Source organism: Engraulis encrasicolus, chromosome 4 (assembly GCF_034702125.1).
Source record: "Engraulis encrasicolus isolate BLACKSEA-1 chromosome 4, IST_EnEncr_1.0, whole genome shotgun sequence".
Taxonomy (NCBI): Eukaryota; Metazoa; Chordata; class Actinopteri; order Clupeiformes; family Engraulidae; genus Engraulis; species Engraulis encrasicolus.
In genome coordinates this window covers 11,313,073-11,338,338 of record NC_085860.1, presented here as the reverse complement: position 1 = coordinate 11,338,338, position 25,266 = coordinate 11,313,073, and the positions used below count along the sequence as shown (strand labels likewise).

The following is a 25,266-nucleotide window of genomic DNA, read 5'->3' as shown; positions in this document are numbered from 1 at the left end:
GGACCCATGTTACTCCTCTATTTATTGAGTTGCACTGGTTACCGATCGCCGCCCGGATCAAGCACAAGGCATTGACCCTTGCCTACAAAACCATCACAGGAACGGCCCCAGCTTATCTGAAGGACATACTAACGCCTTATGTTACTGGACGAGAACTGCGCTCATCCAGCACAAGCCGCCTGGCTCTGCCATCCAGTCGCTCTAGGTACTCCCAGTCAAGATTGTTCTCCGTTGTGGTACCCAAGTGGTGGAACGGTCTCCCAGAGGCAGCAAGACTAAGGACATCTCTTGCAGCCTTCAAGAAACAACTAAAGACATTCCTCTTTCGAGAGAATCTACTAGACTAATGCTTGAACTGGCCTTGCCCCAGGGCAGACTCCTGACATGATGTTTAGTTTAGTTTAGTTTAGTTTAGTTTAGTTTAGTTTAGTTTAGTTTAGTTTAGTTTAGTTTAGTTTAGTTTAGTTTAGTTTAGTTTGTGTGTGTGTGTGTGTGTGTGTGTGTGTGTGTGTGTGTATGTGTTTGTGTGTGTGTGTACTCGTTATTTACTCTTTATGAAAAAAAAAATAAAATAAAATAAAAAACCTCTTTGCAACTGCACTTGTTGTTCTGTATATCTCCTGTGCACTTTATTTGCTTGTGATGTTGGCTTGATTATGTCCTCTTTTGAAAGTCGCTTTGGTTATAAAGCGTCTGCCAAATGCAATGTAATGTAATGTAATGTAATGCTTGGTGACATCAAAATTGCACCCGGACACGCTCTGAAAATTACTTTGGTTCGCCTGAAAATCTGATTTGCCATCGCTCTGTGTGTGTGTGTGTGCGTGCGTGTGCACGTGTGTGTGTGTACGCGCGTGTGTGTGTGTGTGTGTGTGTGTGTGCGCGCGTGTGTATGCCTGTGTGTGTGTGTGCGTGCGTGTGCACGTGTGTGTATTTTGGGAGAGGCAACCTGGCCTCTTTAGTCGCTGTTCCCTGTCACAGTTGTAAACTCTGGGGGCTTATGTGAAATGCGGGGGTGGTGGACCGTGGATAAAGGGCTTTTTTTTCCCAAAGACTGAGCTGAGCAAAGCCAAGGGAACAAGTCTCTCTCAGTGGGGGGTGTGTGTCTGTGTTGGCGTACAGGCGGGGCCTTCACCACCTATGGTCAGAGACAACTGCAGGTCTCAATAGTAATTCGTATATACCGGTATATTACATTATAGAAGACAGATTACAAAAAATATTCTTCTCATATAAAAAGAATGTTATCAGATACATTGCAAAAGACTTCGATAGCTGTACTACAGCAAGCTGTCCATAATAATTGCATCTCTGAAGCCAGATGACCATAACTAGTGCATCTCCGAAGCCAGGTACGCTTGTAGATTTGGTGTCTGAGGGAGACTGTTCACCTTGGCGAACTATAAAGACATTTCTTGCCGCGTTCGCACAGTTAATGTACTTTGCGTTTGTGGTGCATACTTGTTCAGTTTTATTTGTCAGTCTAATAGTTGTAATTCTCCATACCTCTGATACCACTAGTCTTATTTGTTAGTTTAATACTTTACAATGCCCCATACCTCTGAGGGCACTAGTCTTATTTGTTAGTTTATCTAACCCATTGACGCCTAAGACACCTGTAAACAAGGCCGACAGGCGGACAACAGATGCGTCCCTCTATGCCAGTTCCAACCTTTTTCCCCCCCAAAACGCCCCGCTGGCCTCCTCCTAACCTGTCAACGCCCACCCCCCTCTGAGGATGTGCTTTTTGTTTGTTGGTCATAGCCTATTGCCCATGGAAACTCCAAATAATGTGGCAGGCAGTGAAATGACGAGACAAAGCTTTATATTTTGCAGTTTAGACTATAATAAGGTCATCATGCTTGGATTTGGAAAAGAAGCATCTAATTTCAAATTTCACATAGATCAAGTGGCTACATTACAAATTACCAGATATTATTAAGGTAAGTGTACCCATTAAGCCCATGTACCCTTTAAGCCCACTTTCAACTTTGAGGTCAATTTAAAGAAAGGGAAAAGGTGGATTTTGTTGTTCATCACCCTATCCAATTAAAGGGTTTAGTAACTGACAAAATGTTTTTTATTGCAAACAAATCACATTTTTTATCGTTGAGTTATCCCCGTCCAAGTGAATCCTGTCTCAGGACTACTGACAAGAAGTCGCCTCAAAACTTTGCTGTTTTGGGACATGTCAGAAATCATAGAATTTCAGCTAGTTTAAGTCAAATGTTTTGAAAATACTTTCATATTTAGTGAACTAAGAGGTAAATGTAATGATTTATATATATATATGTGCAGTGTTTTGCTAAATTATAGCATTTCCCTTCAAATGGAAAGATGTGTTTTATGAGCGAGCAAACGCCGATATTCTCTTGATACAACCACACACCATCTTTATCTTACTCTACCGTAAGACTTAAGGTGGTTAGGTATGAATTCTAAGCATATTCCAGTTTGTTTGGCATTGATCTTTAAAGAAATGCATCATGAAATGTTTTGTGGAGCTGATTATTTCCATAAAATAGCTTTTTGTATAGGCGGGCTTAATGGGTACTAGGTGGGCTTAAATGGTACACCCCATTGAAATGCATGCAAGTTGGCATGCATGCTAACCCAAAAATGCCTTTGAGGAACATATAAAGTGCTGTACAATCTCAAGTTGTTGGTTAAAAAGGCGTAATGTAATGAACTAGCAATAATCAATAAGAAAAAAAAAATTCTCTGTTTAGATGAAGTATTTTATGAAGTATATAAAGTAAGATATGCTGTAATATTTAATTAGGTTTTATGCATTATTTTTTGAGCAAATCTTACTTTTTGGAAGAATATTTTGGTCTGAAACCATTCATGCCATGAAGGCTACACTGTTTAAACTCAACTGACACACCTCACCACGTATTTTGATAGAGAAATAACGATATGAGCTTATTTGGAACACAAGTGGGCTTAAATGGTACCAATGGTACCATTTAAGCCCATTCAGACTTTTCACTTTTCTCGTAAAAAATCTTCATATTGTACTCTGAAATATTCATTAACTCCGTGATAAACATTGAGAAGAGAGGTAAATCTTACTATTTAACAAATCATTTCACAAAAAATGTTTGTGAAGATGATTGAAAAATAAAGAAATTTAGATTTTGGTGGGCTTAATGGGTACGCTTACGCTAGTACTAGGTTATTTATCAACCTTTAGTAGGCTATCACGCCATTTCAGCGTCATGTGCATGTGGGAAAGAAACTAAACATCGCCAAATAGCCTAATAAATAAATAAAACCGTTTGGGTGAATCATGCGCTATGGGTTCACCCTTTGGATGCATTGTGCGCTTAATTTTCAATGCCAGCTTTTTACCGTCAAGGCACAAAGCAGTGAGCTTCAGTGGCAGAGTTTACCAAATTCATACGACTGCAAACTAATTACGAAGCAAAAGACGCGTTCTGTCCGGTGCTCTCTCTGAGCGCAAGGGAAAGCACCTGTGGGGTTCACGCGCCCGCCAGCAGAAAACGACTCTCCCTTGCAATATGCCCGAGAACATCAGTAACACAGCGTATGTGAAATGCAAATGGCCCATCTGTCTACTAGTTCGAGAACACGGACTACTCACTGAAACGTAGTGGCAGAATGTTTGCAAACTCACGTTTAGAGGAAGAGCTGTAGCGCTGCTGGTCGCCTGTCAACTTATTACGGTTCCATGTCGTGGAGCGTTATGCAATGCTAACGCCCCTCTATCCGAGCACAAACATCTGTGTGAAATACTGCCTGCCGACTTCTAAATCGTTCATTTCCATTCTGATGAACCAAAATAGCTGCACAACGCGACACTATCAGCCGAAGTGTAGGCCTATCACAAGACTGTGAACATTAAGTGACACTCACAGTGGTGTTGGTGTGCTGTGGAGAAGGAACGAAGTTGACTACCACTGTCCAAACGCAAAACAATGCCGAAAATTGAATGCACCCCTCAGTTGTCTCACAATGCTATCAGCTTAGCCTTGCCGGTTTGGTTTTGACACGCATTCGCTCCAGGCCAAAATGCCTCTCTGCCTCCGCCTTGTGGACACAGGAGGAACAATTGAAGGAATGCGTTTCAGACAGCGTTTCAGACAAGACAGCGTTTCAGACAAGGAATGCGTTTCAGACGGACGGACGGACGGACGGACAGACAGACAGACCCTGTTACAGAGATGCTGGACGCATCTAAAAAGGGTGCTGAATGCCTGAGCCCTTTTTAAGAAAAGCTGCCCTCAGCCTATACAAACCTAAATATCTCAGCTTCTGAAGCACATAAAAATATGCCATGAGTTGCATTTAAACGCCAAGACCCTCATCTTTCATTTGCATGTGTTCAATCATCTCAAACAAACAAACAAACAAAATCACAAATCTCATGAGCCTGAATGTTGCTTAATGCAGCTCCAGGCGCCAGGGCCAATGTTGCGCAACGCAACATCAGGCATCAATGGGTTAATAGTGGTAATGCCCCACACCTCTGACACCACTAGTCTTATTTAATACTATTTATTATATGGTTGTGACGTCATCTGTCGAATGCTCCATTCATTTCAACGGGGCTCCCCAACGTTCGGACGTCTGTTATTTTTCGATAACGGACGGGTTGGTCTATAACAGACCGCTGTCAATGGCAACAAGACTTTTCACTGCTAAAGCGACTTTTCAACAAGACTCTTATCAGCTGCTGTGATAGACAGCACCCGTTGTCCTGGCTACCGCTGTCAATGGCAACAAGACGTTCACTGCTAAAGCCACTGGCTTGTATACAAGTCAGTGGCTAAAGCGAATGTTTCATATCACTCCGCAGGGGGTCCGGTCTTTTGTCACTCTAATCAGCTGCTGTGATAGACAACACCTGTTGTCCTGGCTACCTAGCTGTTGCCTAGCGGTGTTCCACAACGGCACTGTTTTGTTTTGCGCAGCAACAATCTTAACATTAAATAGGTCTAAAGAAATGTCCCCGCCATGTGTGAATCATTTAAGTATATCTATAGCTTTGTGGAATAGCAGCACTTCAGAGAGAACAAGACCCCTCCGCTCCGCGTCGGGGTCTAAAGATTCTCTCTGTCGTGCTGCTATTCCACGGTAGCGACCTTCTCGCCGAACGTTAACCCTTACTTATTATATGGTTGTGACGTCATCTGTCGAATGCTCCATTCATTTCAACGGGGCTCCCCAACGTTCGGACGTCTGTTATTTTTCGATAACGGACGGGTTGGTCTATAACAGACCGCTGTCAATGGCAACAAGACTTTTCACTGCTAAAGCGACTTTTCAACAAGACTCAAATCAGCTGCTGTGATAGACAGCACCCGTTGTCCTGGCTACCGGTGTCAATGGCAACAAGACGTTCACTGCTAAAGCCACTGGCTTGTATACAAGTCAGTGGCTAAAGCGAATGTTTCATATCACTCCGCAGGGGGTCCGGTCTTTTGTCACTCTAATCAGCTGCTGTGATAGACAACACCTGTTGTCCTGGCTAGCCTACCTAGCTGTTGCCTAGCGGTGTTCCACAACGGCACTGTTTTGTTTTGCGCAGCAACAATCTTAACATTAAATAGGTCTAAAGAAATGTCCCCGCATGTGTGAATCATTTAAGTATATCCATATAATAAGCGGGTTAACTTTCGGCGAGTCGGTCGCTTTGAGGAATAGCAGCACTTCAGAGAGAACAAGACCCCTCCGCTCCGCGTCGGGGTCTAAAGATTCTCTCTGTCGTGCTGCTATTCCACGGTAGCGACCTTCTCGCCGAACGTTAACCCTTACATAATGCCCCATACTAGTGGTGTGGATTGGCACTGCCCTCACGATCTGATTCGATCACGATTCAGGAGGTAGCGATTCAATTCGATTCGGTTCTACAATGCATTGCAATGCATTACATTTCTACTGAAAGCAAAGCAAATGTTTAACCAGTCCTGATGAGGCAATACAAGTAGTCAGATACTGAGCAGCAATTTACTGACTGTTTTCTGTATCAGTCTGTATCAGTCTGTATCAGTCTTGCAATGTTTTGAAGTGATTTTATTTAATTTAACATTCATTTGCTCCCGAAATATCCATGGAAGTAATTGAAACTTAAAAAAATTGCCGGATCGATTCTGGAACTTGCCGGATCGATTCTGGATCGTCCATGCCCCGCATTGGATTGCATCGCCGAATCGATCATTGTTGACACCACTACCCCATAATATATAATGCCCCATACTGTACCTCTGAGACCACTTCATTGGTTAGTTAGTTAGTAATTGGTACCTCTGAGACCACCTCGTGGGACATGAGTCTCTAGTTTAATAGTTTAATAGTGGTAATGCCCCATAATAGTGGTAATGCCCCATACCTCTGAAACCACCTCGTGGGACATGAGTCTCTGGATGGCTGCCAGGCACAGCTGGGTGATCTTAGGCTCCTTAGTACCGCACCCCATCAGGAACGGCTGCACCACCTCAGAACTGTTCTCCTTCAGGGCTGAAGACACACACACAGGGAACGAATCAGATAGATAGATAGATAGATAGATAGATAGATAGATAGATAGATAGATAGATAGATAGATAGACACGCACGCACATGCACGCACGCACGCACGAACACACACGCACGCACACCTCAGATGTTTAGTTTGAATGTGGTTAAGGACCATGGCTTACGGTCTGTAACTCACTAGGCACTGTTCAGCACTTTGTTCAGTCTAATCTCTTTTCAATGTGCTTTATAAATGACATTAACTGATTTGCTTACACATACTTCAGTAAAACCTGATGTGATTATCAGCCTGTTAGTCTGGCAGCTGGAGGGCAGTATGGCCTTAATTAAACACAGAGCAACAGGTGCCTCCTCTAGCAGGACAGTGGCTACCTTAGCAACATGTGCGTCTGCTATCAGGACAGCGGCTACCTTAGCAACAGGTGCCTCCTCTATCAGGACAGTGGCTACCTTAGCAACATGTGCGTCTGCTATCAGGACAGTGGCTACCTTAGCAACACCCCTCTAGCAGGACAGTGGCTACCTTAGCAACATGTGAGTCTGCTATCAGGACAGCGGCTACCTTAGCAACATGTGAGTCTGCCATCAAGACAGCGGCCACCTCAAATGACGCTCAAATACATCAGGCCACTTGTCACAAAACCACCTGTGTCCAGTTGGACGCAAATAACACTGGGAGTACAAAAAACACTGGCAGTCCAGATAACACTGGAAGTCCAGATAACACTGGAACAGTTAGAGAACAAACATTATGATACGTGATGGTACACCTGCAAGGATGTCGGTGTTCCCATTAAGAAACACTATGAAAAGTGATGGTATACCTGCTAGGATGTCTGTATTCCTTGCTGCAATGGTTTTGATCTTCACAATCCCGGACTCGGCAGCCTGAAAAATAAAAACATAGAGAGAAAATTGTTAGGACCATGGTTCCCAAACTGGGGGCCCGGACCCCTATGGAGTCACGGACGTACTGAAGGGGGGTCGCGGACAAAAGGGACTTGTATTCACTTGTATGGTTAATATTAGCGGACAAACTATTAATGGAAAGTCCAGCCATATGAAAATGATTTTTTTTGTCCATTAATATTGCTAGACATTCCATTAGGGTGGGAGATGTGACGCCTTGTTTTTTCGTAACACTTGGTAAAAACCTACAAAACTGTTATTTTTCCTGTCAATAAAGACGATGTGGTACATTATGTTTCATATTAGTCTTAAATGAGAAGAAACATTTTTGTTAAGATTTATGTAAAGGTTTATATGTGAAATATCCTGCGGTGTGACTGTAACATTAATGAAACCTGGAATATAATATATATCTCAATTAACCAACAGCATTTTGAATAATGTATGAAGCATTTTGCATGATTGCATAAATATAAACTTGATATTAAGATATGTGAATGTGAAAAAAATTCAAGAGAGTAATATTAACTACAAGTTCCATTTCGTAACACAAATTGCGTCCTGTGGGGTGACATGTATGTCAATGTTGGTGAACGGGCAGCTACAAGGGTCTTAAAGACAGGCTCCTAACCAGTCAGTACCTCAGCTATTGGAGAGTGGTCTGGAGGTTTAAGGTGACTCTTCACCTCTTAATATGTCTACATATTACAATGTTTCTGTCACTCAATGCTTAGGTTCATTTTATGGTGTCCTGTGGTGTGGTCCTGGTCTTATAGAAGGAAAAAAAAAGTTTTTTTATAAATGAAAACACATATTAAGATTAAACACAATATCATTATCGAGTTAGGATCTCAGAGGTCAGTCATGTATACAAAAGGATTAAACTGGCCACAATGCAGTGAATTTCCTGTGGTTTGACTTCATGTCATGCGGTGTGACATGCTTATGCAATGTGTTATTCAATCCTTACTTGTTTTTCATGTATCATGCAAGGATATAAGGATACCAGGAGATGTATTTGTCACATTCACACAATTATTACAAGTAATACAGTGCAACCATGCAGTGAAATCATAGTAATCTGCCTGTACAATGCATAGGCGTGTGTGGGTGTGGGTGGGGGTGCGGGTGGGTAGTAGTGTGTGTGTGGGGTGGGGGTTTAAGGAACAATAGTACAAAGAGCATGGGGGATATATTTGTGCAGAATATTAATAGTTTTATTGTATCTTACAGAAATGTCACACCAAGGATGTCACACCGCAGGCCACATTTTCCCAAAAATGGCAAAAAATTAGGCGAAATTCCACGGACCACTATGAGCTTTATTTTTTTCTAATTTTTTTTCCAATTTTTCCCATCGTTTTTTCAGGAATTTGAAAAACTTTTTTTTTTTGCATTACGTCCTTAAATGTCAACCACCCATTAATAGATAGTGTGTCTGCTAATATTGCAAGAAATACATTGCTAGGCTAAAGGTCAGATTAGACTTCAGCAACTGCGCTCGTCAAAAGTCGCGTGGGAGTGGCCACGAACCAACATTGTATTCATGCATCTGCGAGTTCTGCGAGGTCCGAGGTCTCGTCGCGAGACACATTTGAAATTGCGCGATTACTTTCACTGCATTGTAAGCACTGCGGTCATTATTAAGCAATGTTGCTTTCTAGCCCGGTTAGCTATATTTTCACACAAATTGCAAAGGCAATGCACTGGTATCGTTATTTGACATAAGCTACCCAGTCTGTTTTAACGAGCAGAAAATGCAAGCATGTAGACGGTTGATTCTGCCAATGTGTGTTTACATTCGTTGGAGGAAGCTACGGTAGTAAAACCACAGGCATTGTACGCCGAGTGTTCAACAGATGCATTGTTTGTTACTTAGCTTGTAGCTTCGTGTATTTACACACATTTACACACAAGGCATTAATATAGTTTTTAATAGAATACAGCTCTGCTCTCGCAAACTACTGGCATTGCGCTGCCACAAGAACAGAACAAGGAAGTGGCGAGACGACCAATCATAGCGCCTTTTGGTCTGCGTCCTCCGCGTCCGTCCGATGGATAGTTAGATTTTTTTCGAGGCGCTCGACGACGGGCGCAGAGCCCTCTGCGAGGGGGGCGTGGACTCGCACAGACAGAAGACGGACTGACGCAGAGGCTATGCGTCTGAAGCATATATCTAGCTTAAGGCTGTGGTGGGTGGGTGGGCGAGTTGCAAAAATATTCTGAAGTCCAGAAGGGGATCCCCACTGAGAAAGTTTGGGAACCAAAGTGTTAGGCTATTTAATTTTTTGGAAACCACACATGATTAGGGGTGACTCGCCAAAGGACAAGGTTACTGACCAGAATAAATTATTAAGTTATAGTAAATTAATAAGCTATTAAATGCTAGACCAAACCAAAACAGAAGCTGCATGAACCACTGAGAACTATCATCACACTTGACACCTACTACTGTGCTGTGCTCCGTGTACTGACATGTACAAGTCAGTCTACATGTATTTCAGTTGGGTGTGCGCAAACGTCTTTGTGCGCGCACGTGTGTGTGTGCATAGTGTGTGTCTGGTGCAGAGGTCGCGTTAACCGACAAATGTCCGTCATTGACGTTTTTTTTGAAGAATGACGGAAAATTATGAAGTCTGTCCGTCATTTTGACGGATCAATATTCAGGGTGATGATAAATAAATCACAAGTTTAAGTAGACCTACGCCTCTATCGAGTAGAGCAAATATGCATTTCAATTAGGTATAGGCCTAGTTATCAGCGCAGATAATTTCATGCTATTATCGTTTGCCTTTCTCCCTCTCTCCCTGCTTGTCATACCATGCCCCGCAGCTGGGCTGTGCGGCTGGCTGCAGCAGAGCGCGCGCTGCTCTTGCTCAAAATAATGAATTAAAATAACTAAGACGTTGCCACCATAGCCTACACGTGTGACTTCGACTTTAAGATTCAGAACTATGTGTAGACCTAGGCTAGGCCTACTACATTTAGCCTACCGACTATCTGATTTTCTGCCAATGACGAAGTTGTCCCTCTATCGCCCTTCATAGAAACATTGTTTCATAACTCCTCGCTTGAAACATAAACAAATATACGAATAGCATTTGCTAGCCAGAACCTTCACTCAAAGGCAACGCAGGTCTAAAACGGCTTCAGGACATTAACTAATAAAAACGACGGATATTCAAGAGCCTAAATATTACCAGGCAACGCAACTTACAACTTGGCAAACGTTGCCAGAAACAGCTAACCTTCTCTTATTTCGATAGCTGGTTCACCCATTATAGGCGATATATTTTTTTATTCAGACAACTTTACCGCGCATACCAGAGCCAACATATAAGCCGATGGGGCTACGTATAGAGAGGCTTCCTTTACCGTCGCTGATATTTTTCAACAAAGTTTTGCGAAATCTGGTCTTCCTATTGTAGGCTTCAGTGCCTTTGTCGACTGCCTGGGCTAAACCTTTCTGCTTCAAGACGGCTTTCCTTTCCATCTTGCATGTGTATTACAATCGGTGCATTAATCAGAGCACGCGTCTTTTAAAAAAGTGCTTGTGGTGACCATAGCGCTGAACACTGAATCAGACGCGCGTCATGAGAGATATCTGCAGCTTTTTAAACAGTGCAATGAGGGAGGCAGAGAGAGAAAGTGGAAAGCAAAGTTGACTCCATCTTCAAAGTTGGAGAATGAATTTCGAGTGAAAGGGGGTGTATTCACAGCGGTTTACTTTCAATTGGCCGCAATTGCGCATGTGTTGTTCCCGGTGCGGGGTCGCGACCCCCACATTGAGAAATGAGATGGAGAATTTAAAAAAAAAAAAAAAATAATAATAAAAAAAATAGGCGATGACGGATTTTTTTCGACCCTGTCCGTCAAAATGACGGACTGTGAAAAAGTCTAGCGCAACCTCTGGTCTGATGATAGCAAGCAAGCACCAAAGTAACACCTGGTAACGTGATGACCACAGCCACACATCCAAGCAGACAAACAGGCATACAGACACACTCAGCCACACAGACACACAGCCAAGCAGCGTCAACAGAGGGCCACGCAGCCACACAGCCAAGCAGACACACACACACAGCCAAGCAGCGTCAACAGAGGTCAACAGAGGGCCCTTTATGGTGCGTCCCAGCAGAGATGTGCACAGGAGCCTCCACCAACACGCTCATAACAAAGATACTCACTCTCTCACTCTCTCCTCCTTTCTCTTCTCTTCTCTTCTCCCTCACACACACACATACTCTATCTCCTACCTCTCGTCTTCATTCTCTCCATCCTTCTCTTCTACCTCACTCTCTCCATCTTTCTCTTCTCTTCTCCCTCCCTCTCTCTCTCTCCTCCCTCTCTTCTCCCACTCACAGAAAACATATTCTCTCCATCCTTCTCTTCTACCTCACTCTCTCCATCTATCATTTCTCTCTTCAGCCGTCCTCTGTCCATCTCCGTCTCTCCTGCTCTCTACCATCACATTCAGAGCAGACACTCTCTACACCTTCACATTTACCTCTCTTTCACGCTCCATCTCTATTCATCCCTCTATCCATCTCCATCTCTCCCATTGCAACTCTTTCCATCTCTCTCATCACCCTCTCTTTCTCTCTACCATCACTCTTTCCACAAGCCTCTTCTACCCCCCCCTCTCCATATCCCTCTCATTCTATCTCTCATTCCCTTTCTCTCTCTCTCTTCATCTCTCTACAATCACATTCACAGACAAAGACAATCTCTAGACCCTTCTCTTCCACATTCCTCTATCACACTCTCTCCATCCCTCTTCATCCTCCTCTCCATCTCCATCTCTCTCTCTCCACCTCTCTCTGTCCCTCCTTCTCGCTCCCTCTCTTCTCTCACCACTCTCTTCATCGTTCTCTTCTCTCACCTCTCTGTGCCACTTCCCTGTCTTTTAACAGCTTGGTGTTTACTGTGACTTCAGCAAGCATGCTCGCACTCCTCCTTCACACAGTCTCTTGCCCTCCTTCTCCTTCCCTCTCCTCCTTCACACAGTCTCTTGCCCTCCTTCTCCCCTCTCCTCCTTCTTCCATCTCCTCCTTCTGCCCTCTCCTCTTCTCCTTCTCCCCTCTCCTCCTTGTCCCCTCTCCTCCTTGTCCCTCTCCCCTCTCCTCTTCTCCTTCTCCACTCTCCTCCTTCCTCTCTCTCCTACTTCACAGTCTCTCGCTTGTATTCTGAGTGGTGCTCTGCTCCGCTGTCAGATCTGCTGAAAATCAAGCGGTGGCAACAACAGGTCCTTGCCTGTAAGCGCAGGCGAGATGAAGACCCATCTGGCTCCAAAAGATGTGCAGTCGCTGACAGAGTTCCCCGCTTGGTGTTAGGTGTGTAAATAATAATCGTTTTGAATCGATGCATTGATCCTACAACCCACGATTCAATTCATCGATTCATCTACAAGATTGTTAATTGTTATTGATTAACCGATTTTTGTAATTATTGCACTCATTTTGTGAGGCATTTCATTTTGCTAAATAATACTGACAATAATAAAGATGCTCCTCAAATGAAATGCATGTCGATATTTCAGCTTTTGGTGATTTATTGAACATTTCAAACATCAGCCAAGCCAGTAAGGTAACAAAAATATGAACCATTGATTTGAATCTAACCCAATTCAATCGAATTGTGGAGAATTCTTAAGTATCGAAAAAATTCAAATCGCTGGCCTAAGAAATCAATATTGAATCGCCATGAATGCTGAGACTTACACCCTTATGACAGTACTGTTCAGACAGGGAAGAGAGTGGAGACGAGAAGATGGGCAGCAACTCAGCCCAAAGTGAACTTTGAAGGGAAGCCATAGCATCTTAATGTAGCCGTGGTGTAACAGTTAGGGAGTTGGACTGTAGATCACTGTAGCGAAGGGGAGTAGAGTTGCCCAACCAGGCCTTGAACCGGACCTTCTGGGGTAGTAAACCGGGGCTCTGACCGCTACACCAAAGAGCCAGGCTCGTTGGCGTGACAGTCAGAATACACACACAACCCTAGTGATGGTCACTCCATCACACTGCCTTCCCCTTCATGAAGCGCACCCGTGCGCTTCACACACTCATGGTCTCCCTCACACAACTGCCCATCATGCTTCTCCCATTCAGTTTGCTCACACACAATGGGTATGCTTCCGATGGCCTCACGGCAGCCATCCCAATTCTGGCACCATTTGTAGCGAAGGGGAGTAGAGTTGACCAGCCAGGACTCAACCCGGACCTTCTGGGTTTGTACACTGCTCTGACCGCTACACCAAAGACCCAGGCTCGTCAGAACACACCCACAACCCTAGTGATGGTCACTCAATCACAATCACATTGTTGTAGGTTCAAATCCCGCCCTTACCACTTCCTACACCTCCATCCATAGCTGAAGTCCCCTTGAGCAAGGCACCTAACCCCACATTGCTCCAGGGGCTGTAACAAATACCCTGTAAGACACTAGAAGTTCAATATAATGTGAAAAATGTTCAACTCATCACAAAATCTGTTTGAATGCTGGCAAAATGGTATGTGGTATGGTGAAGTTGCATGCTTCATATTTAGTATTTTCTGCCAGAAAAATTTAATGTCCCATTGACACAACCTGGAAAAGAAACGCTAACGAGATCTTACACACACACATCTGTGTCACAGAGGTCTCATGTTTTGATGCTAAACTAGGAGAACAAAGTGGACACAGTTCTCTGGCCATAACTTCTTGCTGTTTAGCTTCATGGGAATAGGAGGGTGTGGTATTAAAATAAACCACTAAATTCAGCCAACAAGGTTAAATGATACAGCTGGATGTTTCTCAGAATGACGCGGGCCAAAGACCTTTCTCTATTTTTGACCAAAGCAGTTTAAGTGAAATTAGCCGACTCCGTTTAGACTTTAAAAGGCAGTATTGTTCAGTTAGAAACTCCTATTGAACTCCTCTAAAATGTGTGATGTAGTTTAATAATTTTGTTAAAAAAGAGAGATATCATAAATAACAGTTACTACATCTTAGTTGACAGTATGCAATCAACAGATGTTTCACTTTAAGAGAGAGTAGATTCATTTGCCACTTTGTGAAGCATATTCTCATAGCCATGTGACAAACTATGATTGTTCAGTTCAGTTCAGTTCAGCTGACACAGCCGTCAGCTGTCTTACTTGAGCTTGAGGATAACGGTGCACTATTTTTCTTGTTTTCACACCGTCCCACTGACGTGCAAAAAGCTCACAACGGGGCCTATGTGACCAACTTATTTCTGCTGAAAGATGAATTAGCTTTGTGGTAGGCCTTTTACCACAGTGTCAGCTGCCCAGTAGGCTACCTACTGTTTTTAGAGAGTTTAGCAGGCGTCATACTGTAACTAGCTAAACTCCATATAGACTTCAATTTTGTGTGATATGTGAGATATTATAAATAATAGTTACTACATCTTAGTTGACATTATGCAATCAACAGATGTTTCGCTTGGAGAGTAGATTAATTTGCCATTTTGTGAAGCATATTCTAATAGCCATGGGACAAACTATGATTGTTCTGTTCAGTTCAGTTCAGTTCAGTTCAGGCTAACACTGCCATCAACTGGTTTTCACACCGTCCCACTGACGTGCAAAAAGCTCACAACGGGGCCTGTGTGACCACCTTATTTCTGCTGAAAGATGAGTTAGCATTGTGGTAGGCCTTTTACCACAGTGTCAGCTGCCCAGTACCAACTTTTTTTAGAGAGGTTAGCTGGCGTCATAACTAGCTAGGCATGCCTTCTAGGTTATATTACTGCAACAGTGGGCTTCTAAGGGGAAATCAGTGTGGCCTAGTCAAACCACCTAGCGGCTCGGCTAACAAAGCCCACATATAGGGTGGGTTCCAATATGTGACCTTGCGTCCTCCACTTGTGCTTGTGGCCTCGTACCAGGAAGTAATAAGTTGTGAAGACATCACTGACAACAGCATTATATTCCAATGTCTTGCAAAAGCTCAATTGTGAAGTCATTTTCTCATTTGCAAACTGGATGGTGAATGAAGAATAGTTCCCCAAAAATTGTTTTGGCTAGGCTGACAGCGGGGAAACTTTATTGTTTTCTCCACGGAGGCAGGGCATGAGCGAAACGTGAGGCTACAAGCCCAAGTGGAGGACGCAGGGTTGCACATTGAAATGCACCCCTGGACACTCAACAACACAGGAAGTGTCAGCAGCTGGGGGAAAGGAGGGAAAGAGTGACTGCATGGCGAAATAGTCTAGCCACAGTTGGCACAGTGAGAAAACAAGCCGTGTTGGGGGAGGAATGGGCGAGCTATATTAGGGCTGTGGTTCTTTTCTTTGCTTGTAGCACTACCGTCCTCCTACAATCTGGAATCAGGACACATCTCTGGTGTCAGTAGCACAGTTGGAAAAAAACAAATCCTGCTTGGGGCAACAAAACAATATCTTTTTACTGAGTGTGAGAGTCGTTTGTGGAGTAGCGATGATGCTGCTGGACACACAATGGCATCTAATGCAAACTGATCCCAAACTGGACGAACTGGCTGCAGAGTAATGAATCAGCCCTATGTATTGCGTGACAGTTCAGCTACAACTCCCTGTGAATACACTTCATTCATCCAGGGAACAGCAAATTTGCTCTAGGACACACTTCGATGTAACTAAGTTTATGGGTTTTAATGATGACAATGAGGCAAGGGAGAAATTGCATTACTGTAAGCTTGGCCTCTCTTCAATGAGTCAAAGATAAAGGAAGACTTATACACTTTGGGATTCATTTAGTGATTCTAGTATATTTTTATTGCTCAATGTGATGTTACTTTTTCTGAATCAACTTCATGTGCTGAGGAGGAGTGAAAACAGAATTTATATTGGCAACATCATTTCAGAAGGCAGACAAACCTGCACTGAGAGCAGAAATTATTCATTTAGTACAGTAGGCCTACGTTAACCTGCTGAGGCCTCTACTTTGGAGAAAACTGTAAACAGTCTTGGAAAAAAGAGAGAGGAAATGTTTTCAGAGTCCATGCACATGGCCTAAAATACTAAAATCTCACCACACCCCTTAGCAGGTTTTACAGATCGCAAGGCCGCATACAAAATGTTCCTCCCTCAAAACAGATGGAATATCCAGCTTGCACTACTCCAGATGTCCAGATGTTCACATAGAGACTTCACATCTTACAAGAGACTTCACATCTTACTGTACATGAGACTTCACATCTTACATGGCACTTCACATCTTACATGAGACTTCACATCTTACATTGCGACTTCACATCTTACATGCGATTTCATATCTTACATGCGACTTCACACCTTACATGTGACTTCACGGCAACAAGTATCTCCTCCTAATCCCTGCTTGATTTTAGACAGTATTCCTCAAAATAAGGGTCATAATTCAAAGCCACAAATGGACAAAGATAAATGAAAGGGGGAAGCAGGCAGACAGGCAGACAGACAGGCAGACAGACAGACAGACAGACAGACAGAATACAAGCGTATTGGGAGACAGACAGAGACAGACAGGGAATGAAAGTTACTGTACAGGATGACACATTTTTATCCATGACGGTCGCAGGAGGTTAGGTCTGGTTTCCACTGGGTTTGCCTGCCTACGAACAGTTGACTACTAAACAAAAAAGAATGTGGAAAGCCACAGTAATTGGTTATGCCACGTTTCAAGAAACGCCACCCTCCAAAGAGCCGGACCGGCTATGCAACAGCCACAACCCTACTCTTCCTCACCAGTCACTCACAACCCTACTCCTCAACAGTCACAACCCTACTCTTCCTCACAACCCTTCTCTTCCTCACCAGTCACTCACAACCCTACTCCTCCACAACAGTCACAACCCTACTCCTCCTCACCAGCCACACAACCCTAATCCTCCTCACCAGCCACACAACCCTACTCCTCCTCACAAACCTAATCCTCCTCACCAGCCACACAAACCTACTCCTCCTTAACAGCCACAACCCTACTCCTCCTCACAACCCTACTCCTCCTCACAAACCCACTCCTCCTCACCAGCCACACAACCCTACTCCTCCTCACCAGTCGGACAGCTTTCAAAACACCAGCCACTGAAACCATCTCGCTGTGTAATATTTAACTGGGTAGTGCGGTGCCTACTGTTACTCAAGTGTTTCTCCACAGGTCACAGACCAAATGTTGGCCATGTAAACACACGTTAGTAGCGACAAACAACCTGGCACTGACCTCCACTCTAATCAACAGATACACACCTGCCACTGACCTCCAATCTAATCAACAGATTCACACCAGCTCATGTGATCTGCATTTCAATGTACCGCCGAGGTACCTTTTAAGCAGTACAGATGGCACAGAAATCATCACCCATTAGTCATATCAGTGGCTTACTGATGCGATAGTAATACTGTAGTTAATGCCCTGGGCTCCAGTCCCTTGCTTACATGAGGAGATGACCAAAGCCTCAGACTTGTAGTCCAAAGGTTGCCGGTTCGACTACCGACCTGCCAGGTTGGTGGGGGGAGTAATTAACCAGTGCGCTCCCCCATCCTCCTCCAAGACTGAGGTACCCTGAACATGGTACCGTCCCTCCCACCGCACTGCTCCCTTTCGGACGCCATTGAGGGCTGCACCCTTGCACGGGTGAGGCATAAATGCAATTTCTCAGTTTGCACTTGTGTGCTGTGCAGTGCTGTGTCACAATGACAATGGGAGTTGCAGTTTTCCAGTTGGGCTTTCACGGTTTCCACTTTATTTATGTATATTAATTAACTGGCCAAGCTGAGTTAACACAACAGACCAGAGGTGTTCAGCCTTGTTGTCTGTCTGACCCATACAGTATATCACAAGATCAAATACTTAGGTGCTCATCGAACACATAGGTGCTGATTACATGTGGATAAAAATAAAAACTCCATTGTGACACGTGCGTTTTAGCCCCAACTTAGGAGATCCAGAGGTTTGAAGTGAGGTTTCTAAAACCAGGTTTTATGTCTGTTTTATGAAATCTACTTTCAAAATTCCGGTTTTAAAAATATACCTTTTAGGGGGCTAGAACACACCTGGTCACCTTTCACAAGGTGTTTTTTGTAATAATTTGCATCCGCAAAATTTAAACGTAGTAGAGAAGGGGGGAAAAAAGCGAAATGCAGCATTTACTTCTGCAACAAAGGTCGCTCCCCTGGACTCATCGAGACTGATTCTGTAATTTTAACTGTATTTTTCGAATCTGTCAGAAGATAAAGTAGCAGCTCATTAAAAATGTCAAACAAGTGTTTCCCCAATCACGCGCAAGGATGTTTTTATTTTTTATTTCTATAAAGCCACGCCTTCAGAGACCTGCTACGTCTATGGCGTAACCCCAGATGGATGTTGTGGAGGGAGGCAGAACCCATCTGACAAGCTCAGGTTAGTACAGTGCCTGCCAAACTGTGCATTGAGACCTCTGGGTTTCGCTGAGGTACTGAAGACAAAAGTAATAGTGTTCACTTGTATGGTTAATCTATGCATTTGCTGTCCTATGTATGCATTTCTAACAATATTGGCAGACAAACTATTGATGGAAAATCTAGCAATATTAATGGACAAATTGTCAAAGGCAGAAAAAGTTTTGGAACCACTGGGTTGGTAAACACCTTCTAAATGTCACATCGTAGCAAAGTCATCACAGGTTGTCTGGCATGCAGGTTGTACTATTCAGTAACATTGAGTAACTACACCACACTAGCATCATCTAAACCTTTTCCAGGTCTAGATGAACTATATGAACAGGTCTAGTTTATGACATAAGTGCCATGTAAATGGAAAATGCTTTAATACTGCAAGGGGAAAGTCATGCGTGTCAGCTTTGTATGAATCAGAGCCAAAGTCAAGGAGCCAGTAATAGCTATTTAGCAGCAATAGTTATTTAACAGCTATACAAGTTCTTGAAGTCCATGACTATTTTCCAGTAAGCAAGTTCACTCTGAAAAGGAAATTCCTAAAGCAGCATCTTCACCTAAAATACAACCCGAGTGACCCAGATTTCATAAGAAATCTCCAGGGGCATATGGGATTTATTTTGCTCAAATATGACTTAATACAAACTGAAAAAACTTTAAGGTATCAGCATTTTTTTACCACTTTCGCCCAATACAAAGTTCCCAAATAGCTTATCCGTGCATCCTGATAAAGACTCAACCTTGTTAGTTTCTTTTTTTTGTTTCATATACTGCATCGGTTGGGTGAACATTCCCAAGGGTAACGCAGAAAACATTTCACAGAATAGCAATCGAGTTTGGCTTTTGAAGTTCAGGCGACACTTATCAGCGTCAGTACACTATTTCAATAACACTGATCTTGGACTTTTTTAAAGCCCTAAATCTCTTGCATAAACATGAGCTGGTCATCTCCCATTAATTGCTCAATCAATTGGTAGCCAAGCCTGAAAACTGTCAATGACTGACAATGCAGACTCTTGAGGTTAGGGGCAATATCTCTGTTCCTCCTAAATGACTGATAGAATAAGAATATGTTAAGAACCATTATTGCAGACAGCATATAAACATCAGATTGAAACGTAATATGTAAAAATAAAAATGTTTTCTACGGACAAACTATGTGATCTGAAAAATATAGAAAGCATATTACAAAGCAGCATCCCTTGTCTTGTCATCAACTGATGCTTGTTTAGATCACCAAATAAAAATGTATACTACTGTACTCAAGTGCAGGCTAGACTGAGGACCCTCGGGACCCTGAAGTGAAGTCCTTTAACTCCATCATAATGGCCCATAATAATTACCCTTTTATGGTGTAGGTATAAGATAAGCAGCTACCAGAAGCTGACAGTAGCATATAATGACACTATGAGATTGTTGATGAAGTTACCAAGATGGTCCAGTGCTAGCCTCTTTGTACACTCCAATGTGCCTGGGCGTGATGCAGTTCTATTGAGAATCGTTATACAGTATAAGTTCATGTGCAGATTGGACTGCTCTCAAAACAGCATTATTCAAACCCTAGTGCAGTGATTTTCAACCTATGGTCCAGGGGCGACTGGTGGGCCCTGAAGGTATTCCAAGTGGGCCTTGAAATCATTTTCTACAAATTCTAATCATATTTTGGTGTGTGTTGCTATTGATTTATTTGAGTTTTATTCTTTATTGGGTCAGAAGTGGGCCCTGAAGGCTTGTAACAATTTCGAGTGGGCCCCACGTTGGAAAAGGTTGGGGAACCCCTGCCCTAGTGGGTCCAGGAAAGAGCTCTGTGAGGTTCCCCTCCAAGCTCAGACGACACTGGAGAGTAGGGCTGTTCAAAACGATTATTTTTCTCCTGATTAATCTATCAACTATTTTTTTTCGAATAGTCGATTAGTCAAACGATTAATTTTTCAAGTACTCTGCACTTTAATCTTCAAGGAAATTGGGGAAAAAAGAAAGAAACCGTTAAAATTAGGTCCGTGAGCTCAATATGAGCTTTAAATCATGATAATAGCTTGTTTATTTACTCCGAATTTACGTCCAATTCATTTGTGCTGGGCAATTTTAGGTTTCAATGAAGTAATAAAGCATTAGTAAAGTTAGTAAAAAAAGCATTGAATTAAATAAAACATTAATCGACAATGAAAATTCTTGTCGACAAATTTTTATAGTCGATTAGTCACGATTAGTCGATCAATCGTCCCAGCCCTACTGGAGAGATATATGTCTGATGTGTGTACGCATCAGTGTTTATTTGATTTTTTTTCTCCTATTTTTATTTTCTTAACTTCTCTTGCTATGTAATTTTATACTGTTGTTTACCTTGATATGGACCATATGTGTCTGATTTAAATAAAGAATTGAATTGTATAGCACTGGTAAAGGATGGCAAAAACATATCTGCTTGTTCCTAGATCAATTCCTACACCAAACTGGGGGCTATGTTATGTTATGTTATATATATATCAATCCCCCACCTAGATGTTCAGTTTGCATGCTAACCCAAAGAAGGCTGCTGTATGGCCAGAGGCGCCCAGTACCAGGTACACCACACAACAGGCTCAGGATTTAGTTAGTCTGTAGCACTGCTGCAAACAGACTGTGTTACAGGTCATGGAAACAAGCAGGGACTGAGAAATATAATGCATGTGACTGGAGAAGGGTCCCAGCCAGCCTAGGTGACATGGCCTTGGATCTTGTCATCATAATTTAAATAATGTGTATTAGGCTTAGCTTCTGTGGGCGAAAGTATTATTTATGCAAACTACACACAAGTCCATCATCAACTGCACCTGACCAAGTTGTCATCTGAAGCTGTGTGTCAAATAGGAATTTACGCATTCGTTCCGGGCTGGAGCTACGACCACGATGTTACCATAACTGATACAAAAATAATACGAGGACATGACGAAAAGTGTAATTATTATCCTCTAATAGTCTAATTGGACGTGCCGGTGTGTCCACGCCATGCTTGTATTGTCAGTGGCATGTCTGCTCTTTAGCATTTGCAGCTGACTGTCACCGCAGCATTCCCACCTGAAGTGCCATCTCATCCACTCTCGAGCAAGACGGATGACATCAGGGGACACAATAAAATGCAGTAGGGAGAGAAAGGTATGTCAGGTCAAGGCAAGTCGTAAATGGTTTAGCAACATTCATGACTAGACCCTGGCTAGTCTAGTAAGCTAACTAGCTACGTTACCTCTTTCACTGGGGGGAATTTTTTCTTGCATTCCATTGACAGGGACCGCAAATCCGTTTGCATGTTCTCGAGCAATTTCTTCACGGCTTCGGGGCTGCTCGTCGACATTATTGCTTTTGTCTTAGACCAAATACCCAAATCATGAAATGTTAGGACTTGCAAGAGCAATCCTTAGACAGGGTCCGGCCTACTTTTTCACCTCCAGTGAAAAAATAAAAGCGATGTGAAGCACCACACAAGCGTCCATTGACACAATCTTCCACTTTTCTTGCACTAATCGACCGATTCCTGGATTAGACCGCCGAAGACGTCATTTGCCTTCCTTCACCAGGTATCCAATGCATCGCCTATAACACTTGTCATTATATACATCCAGTGAGGGTAGCAACCACAACGAATAACTTATTTGATCGTTTCAGCCATGGGTTTCATGGCTCCTGAATTCACCATAGCTAGAGCCCTTCCGATCCCACAATGCCTGCGCGAATATTGACACGTCACTTGGACTTCCGTAAACAGTGACCGGATTTCATCATTTATGGCGCCCCCATCTGGTAGTCTGGGGAAATGAAGTGTTCACCAGACGACACGCGAGACCATTTCGCATGGCACTAGTGTAGGCCTAGCCAGCCTACGCATTATTACGGTGACTAATGTTGGTAGCCTTCTATTCTATTTTTCTTACCAAGTCAATATTAAGGGGTAGCATAAGCTTTTTTTCCTTAACCTTATCCAATTACTGTGCTGAATGTGGTGGTAATGTAGCCTATGGAGTGTTTCTGGAGCTAAATTGGACCTCTATCATTTGTCTAACCAAATTAGGTCGGCCCAAATGTCATAAACACTTGTCTTAGTAAGTTTTTTTGTGTGATTAACATTTTTTATTGAGCAGACAAATGTAAAAATGTCAGGTATAAAACACAAAAACTATATGCAGGGAAATTGAGTTCATACAATAACACACAATTTGAAAAGAAAAAAAGTTAGTAGTAGGTTAGTAATACACATGAAAATACAGGCACTGGCAACATTTCAGACAGTTCTTCCACTACAATGTCCCATAAGGAAATGGTGTGGGGTTTGGCTTTATTTATTCTCGCTGTGGAGCGTTCCAGCAGTGCAATAGAGTAAAGTAGAGTAGAGTAGAGTAGAGTAGAGTAGAGTTGTTATATAGAGTAGAGTAGAGTAGCCTAGAGTAGAGTAGAGTAGACTAGAGTATTAGAGTAGAGTAGAGTAGAGTAGAGTGGAGTAGAGTTGTATTATATAGAGTAGAGTAGAGTAGAGTAGAGTACTTTTATTAATCCTGAAGGAAATTAAGGTGTCTGTCAGCTTACATAAATACACAAATACAAAACATAGCCTACACAAAGACCTTATACACATAATTGTACATTACAGTAAAAGTATCGCAATCTTGTCTACCACCACACATGCTCTCTCTCTCTCACACACACACACACACACACACACACACACACACACACACACACACACACACACACACACACACACTCACCTACACACACGGCTCTAGTAGTAAATTGTATCAAAGAGGCCTGTATATCAAAAACTAGAACAAGTTATGGCACCTTATTCCAAACCTTCCAAAAAGTTGGTGGTTTAGAACCCATAAAGCACCCCATAATGTTGTCTAATTTTCATAGACAAGTCCTCTGTTGGAGAATTTTGTCAGTTGGTGCAGGACCAACCAGCTGCAGCTGAAGACAGCAAGACCAAGGAAATGGTGGTCGATTTCAGGAGAACTACCCCACCCCTGCTGCCTGTCTCAATCGAGGGGGAGACAGTGGTGACAGTCTGCACCTACAAGTACTTGGGGGGTACATCTGGACAATAAACTGGACTAGTCCGCCAACTCACAAGCACTCTACAAGAAGGACCAGAGCATGCTCTACTTTCTGAGGAAGCTGAGATCCTTCAATGTGTGCAACAGACTCCTGCAGATGTTCTACCAGTCTGTCATGGCCAGTGTGCTTTCCTATGCTGTGGCATGCTGGGGTGGGAGCATCAGGAAGAGAGATGCTGGACGCCTTGACAGGCTGGTGAGGAAAGCTGGGTCTGTTGTTGGCACAGAACTGGAGGCCCTCACTACCACTGCTGAGAAGAGAACACTTAGCAAACTTGACTCTATAATGGACAACAACATTCACCCCCTACATCCAGTCTTCGACAACCAGAGAAGCTTGTGTGACGGAGGTCATCTTGCACCTGCTCGTTCCCCTTAGGGCGCGAACGTGCGACCTCCTCAACTACAACGGTCCGGCAATGGGAGACACAGTACGATACCGCTGGACCAAGGGACCAGTCTCCCAGTCCAACGGCATCAACACTGTATGAGGCTTTGGGAGGGAGGATTACCAACGTTCCACGCCAACTCTGCTTGTTAGCCTCTGTTACACTTGTTCAGCTACAGATTCCATGCCATCCCATGCAAGACAGAGGCTACGGAAGTCCTTCGTCCCCAGGGCCATCCAGCTGTTCAACACCACACAGAGGAACACCCAGAGAGAGATCATCATTGGAGACTGGACTGCAAAATCAACCATCCCACACTAGCACACTCTTTTACCTACTGTATGTGGAGGATGCTGATACTTGACCCTGGATCTCTTCCAATTGGACTATGCACAGTGTCTTTGGCACCCTGACACTTTTCCAGGTTTTTTTTTCTTTAATCTTTTTTTTAATCTTACTGTGTGTGTGTGTGTGTGTGTGTGTGTGTGTGTGTGTGTGTGTGTGTGTGTGTGTGTGTGTGTGTGTGTGTGTGTGTGTGTGTGTGTGTGTGTGTGTGATAAAGAGATTCATTTGACCTTTTGAATATACAGTACAATGTTGTTGTGTGTGATGTTTTTGTGTCTACTTCTGTATTTATGTAGGCCTACGTATGCTACTTGACACCTTAATTTCTCTCGGGATCAATTAATTACTCTACTCTTCTGTTGGCTTTTGACCTAGTACACACACAACTTCTCACCTCACAGATTATTTGGAACAATCACCTCATTACTAAAAAGAAATCTATATTTTTTTTGAAAATTGGACTAGTTATAGCATCTTGTTTATTTCTCTGTTAATCAGAGGTAGAACGTAAGTAAGTATTTTTATTTCGTTACTGTACTTAAGTAGTTTTTTCTGGAATTTACTTATTTGAGTAAAATTTAAAATGCAGACTTTTACTTTTACTCAATAAAATTTTTTGACAATTACTTGTACTTTCTACTCC

General features: G+C 43.0%; 1 protein-coding gene across 3 annotated transcripts in view; it reads right to left on the bottom strand.

The window, feature by feature from the left end:
• The window catches only part of mon2 (MON2 homolog, regulator of endosome-to-Golgi trafficking), a 91,053-nt gene extending 68,572 nt beyond the window's left edge, over positions 1-22,481 (bottom strand). For 2 of the 3 annotated variants that reach the window (XM_063196685.1, XM_063196686.1), the window contains exons 1-3: positions 22,026-22,481; positions 7,326-7,389; positions 6,356-6,483 (exon numbers count right to left, since the gene is read on the bottom strand). In XM_063196685.1, the coding sequence (XP_063052755.1) occupies positions 6,356-6,483; positions 7,326-7,389; positions 22,026-22,133 (300 nt within the window). In that variant the 5' untranslated portion in view covers positions 22,134-22,481. Of the gene's footprint in view, positions 1-6,270; positions 6,301-6,355; positions 6,484-7,325; positions 7,390-22,025 lie in introns of those variants that run through there. The other variant, XM_063196687.1, reaches the window with a different exon arrangement.
• Positions 22,482-25,266: the final 2,785 nt, after the last annotated feature.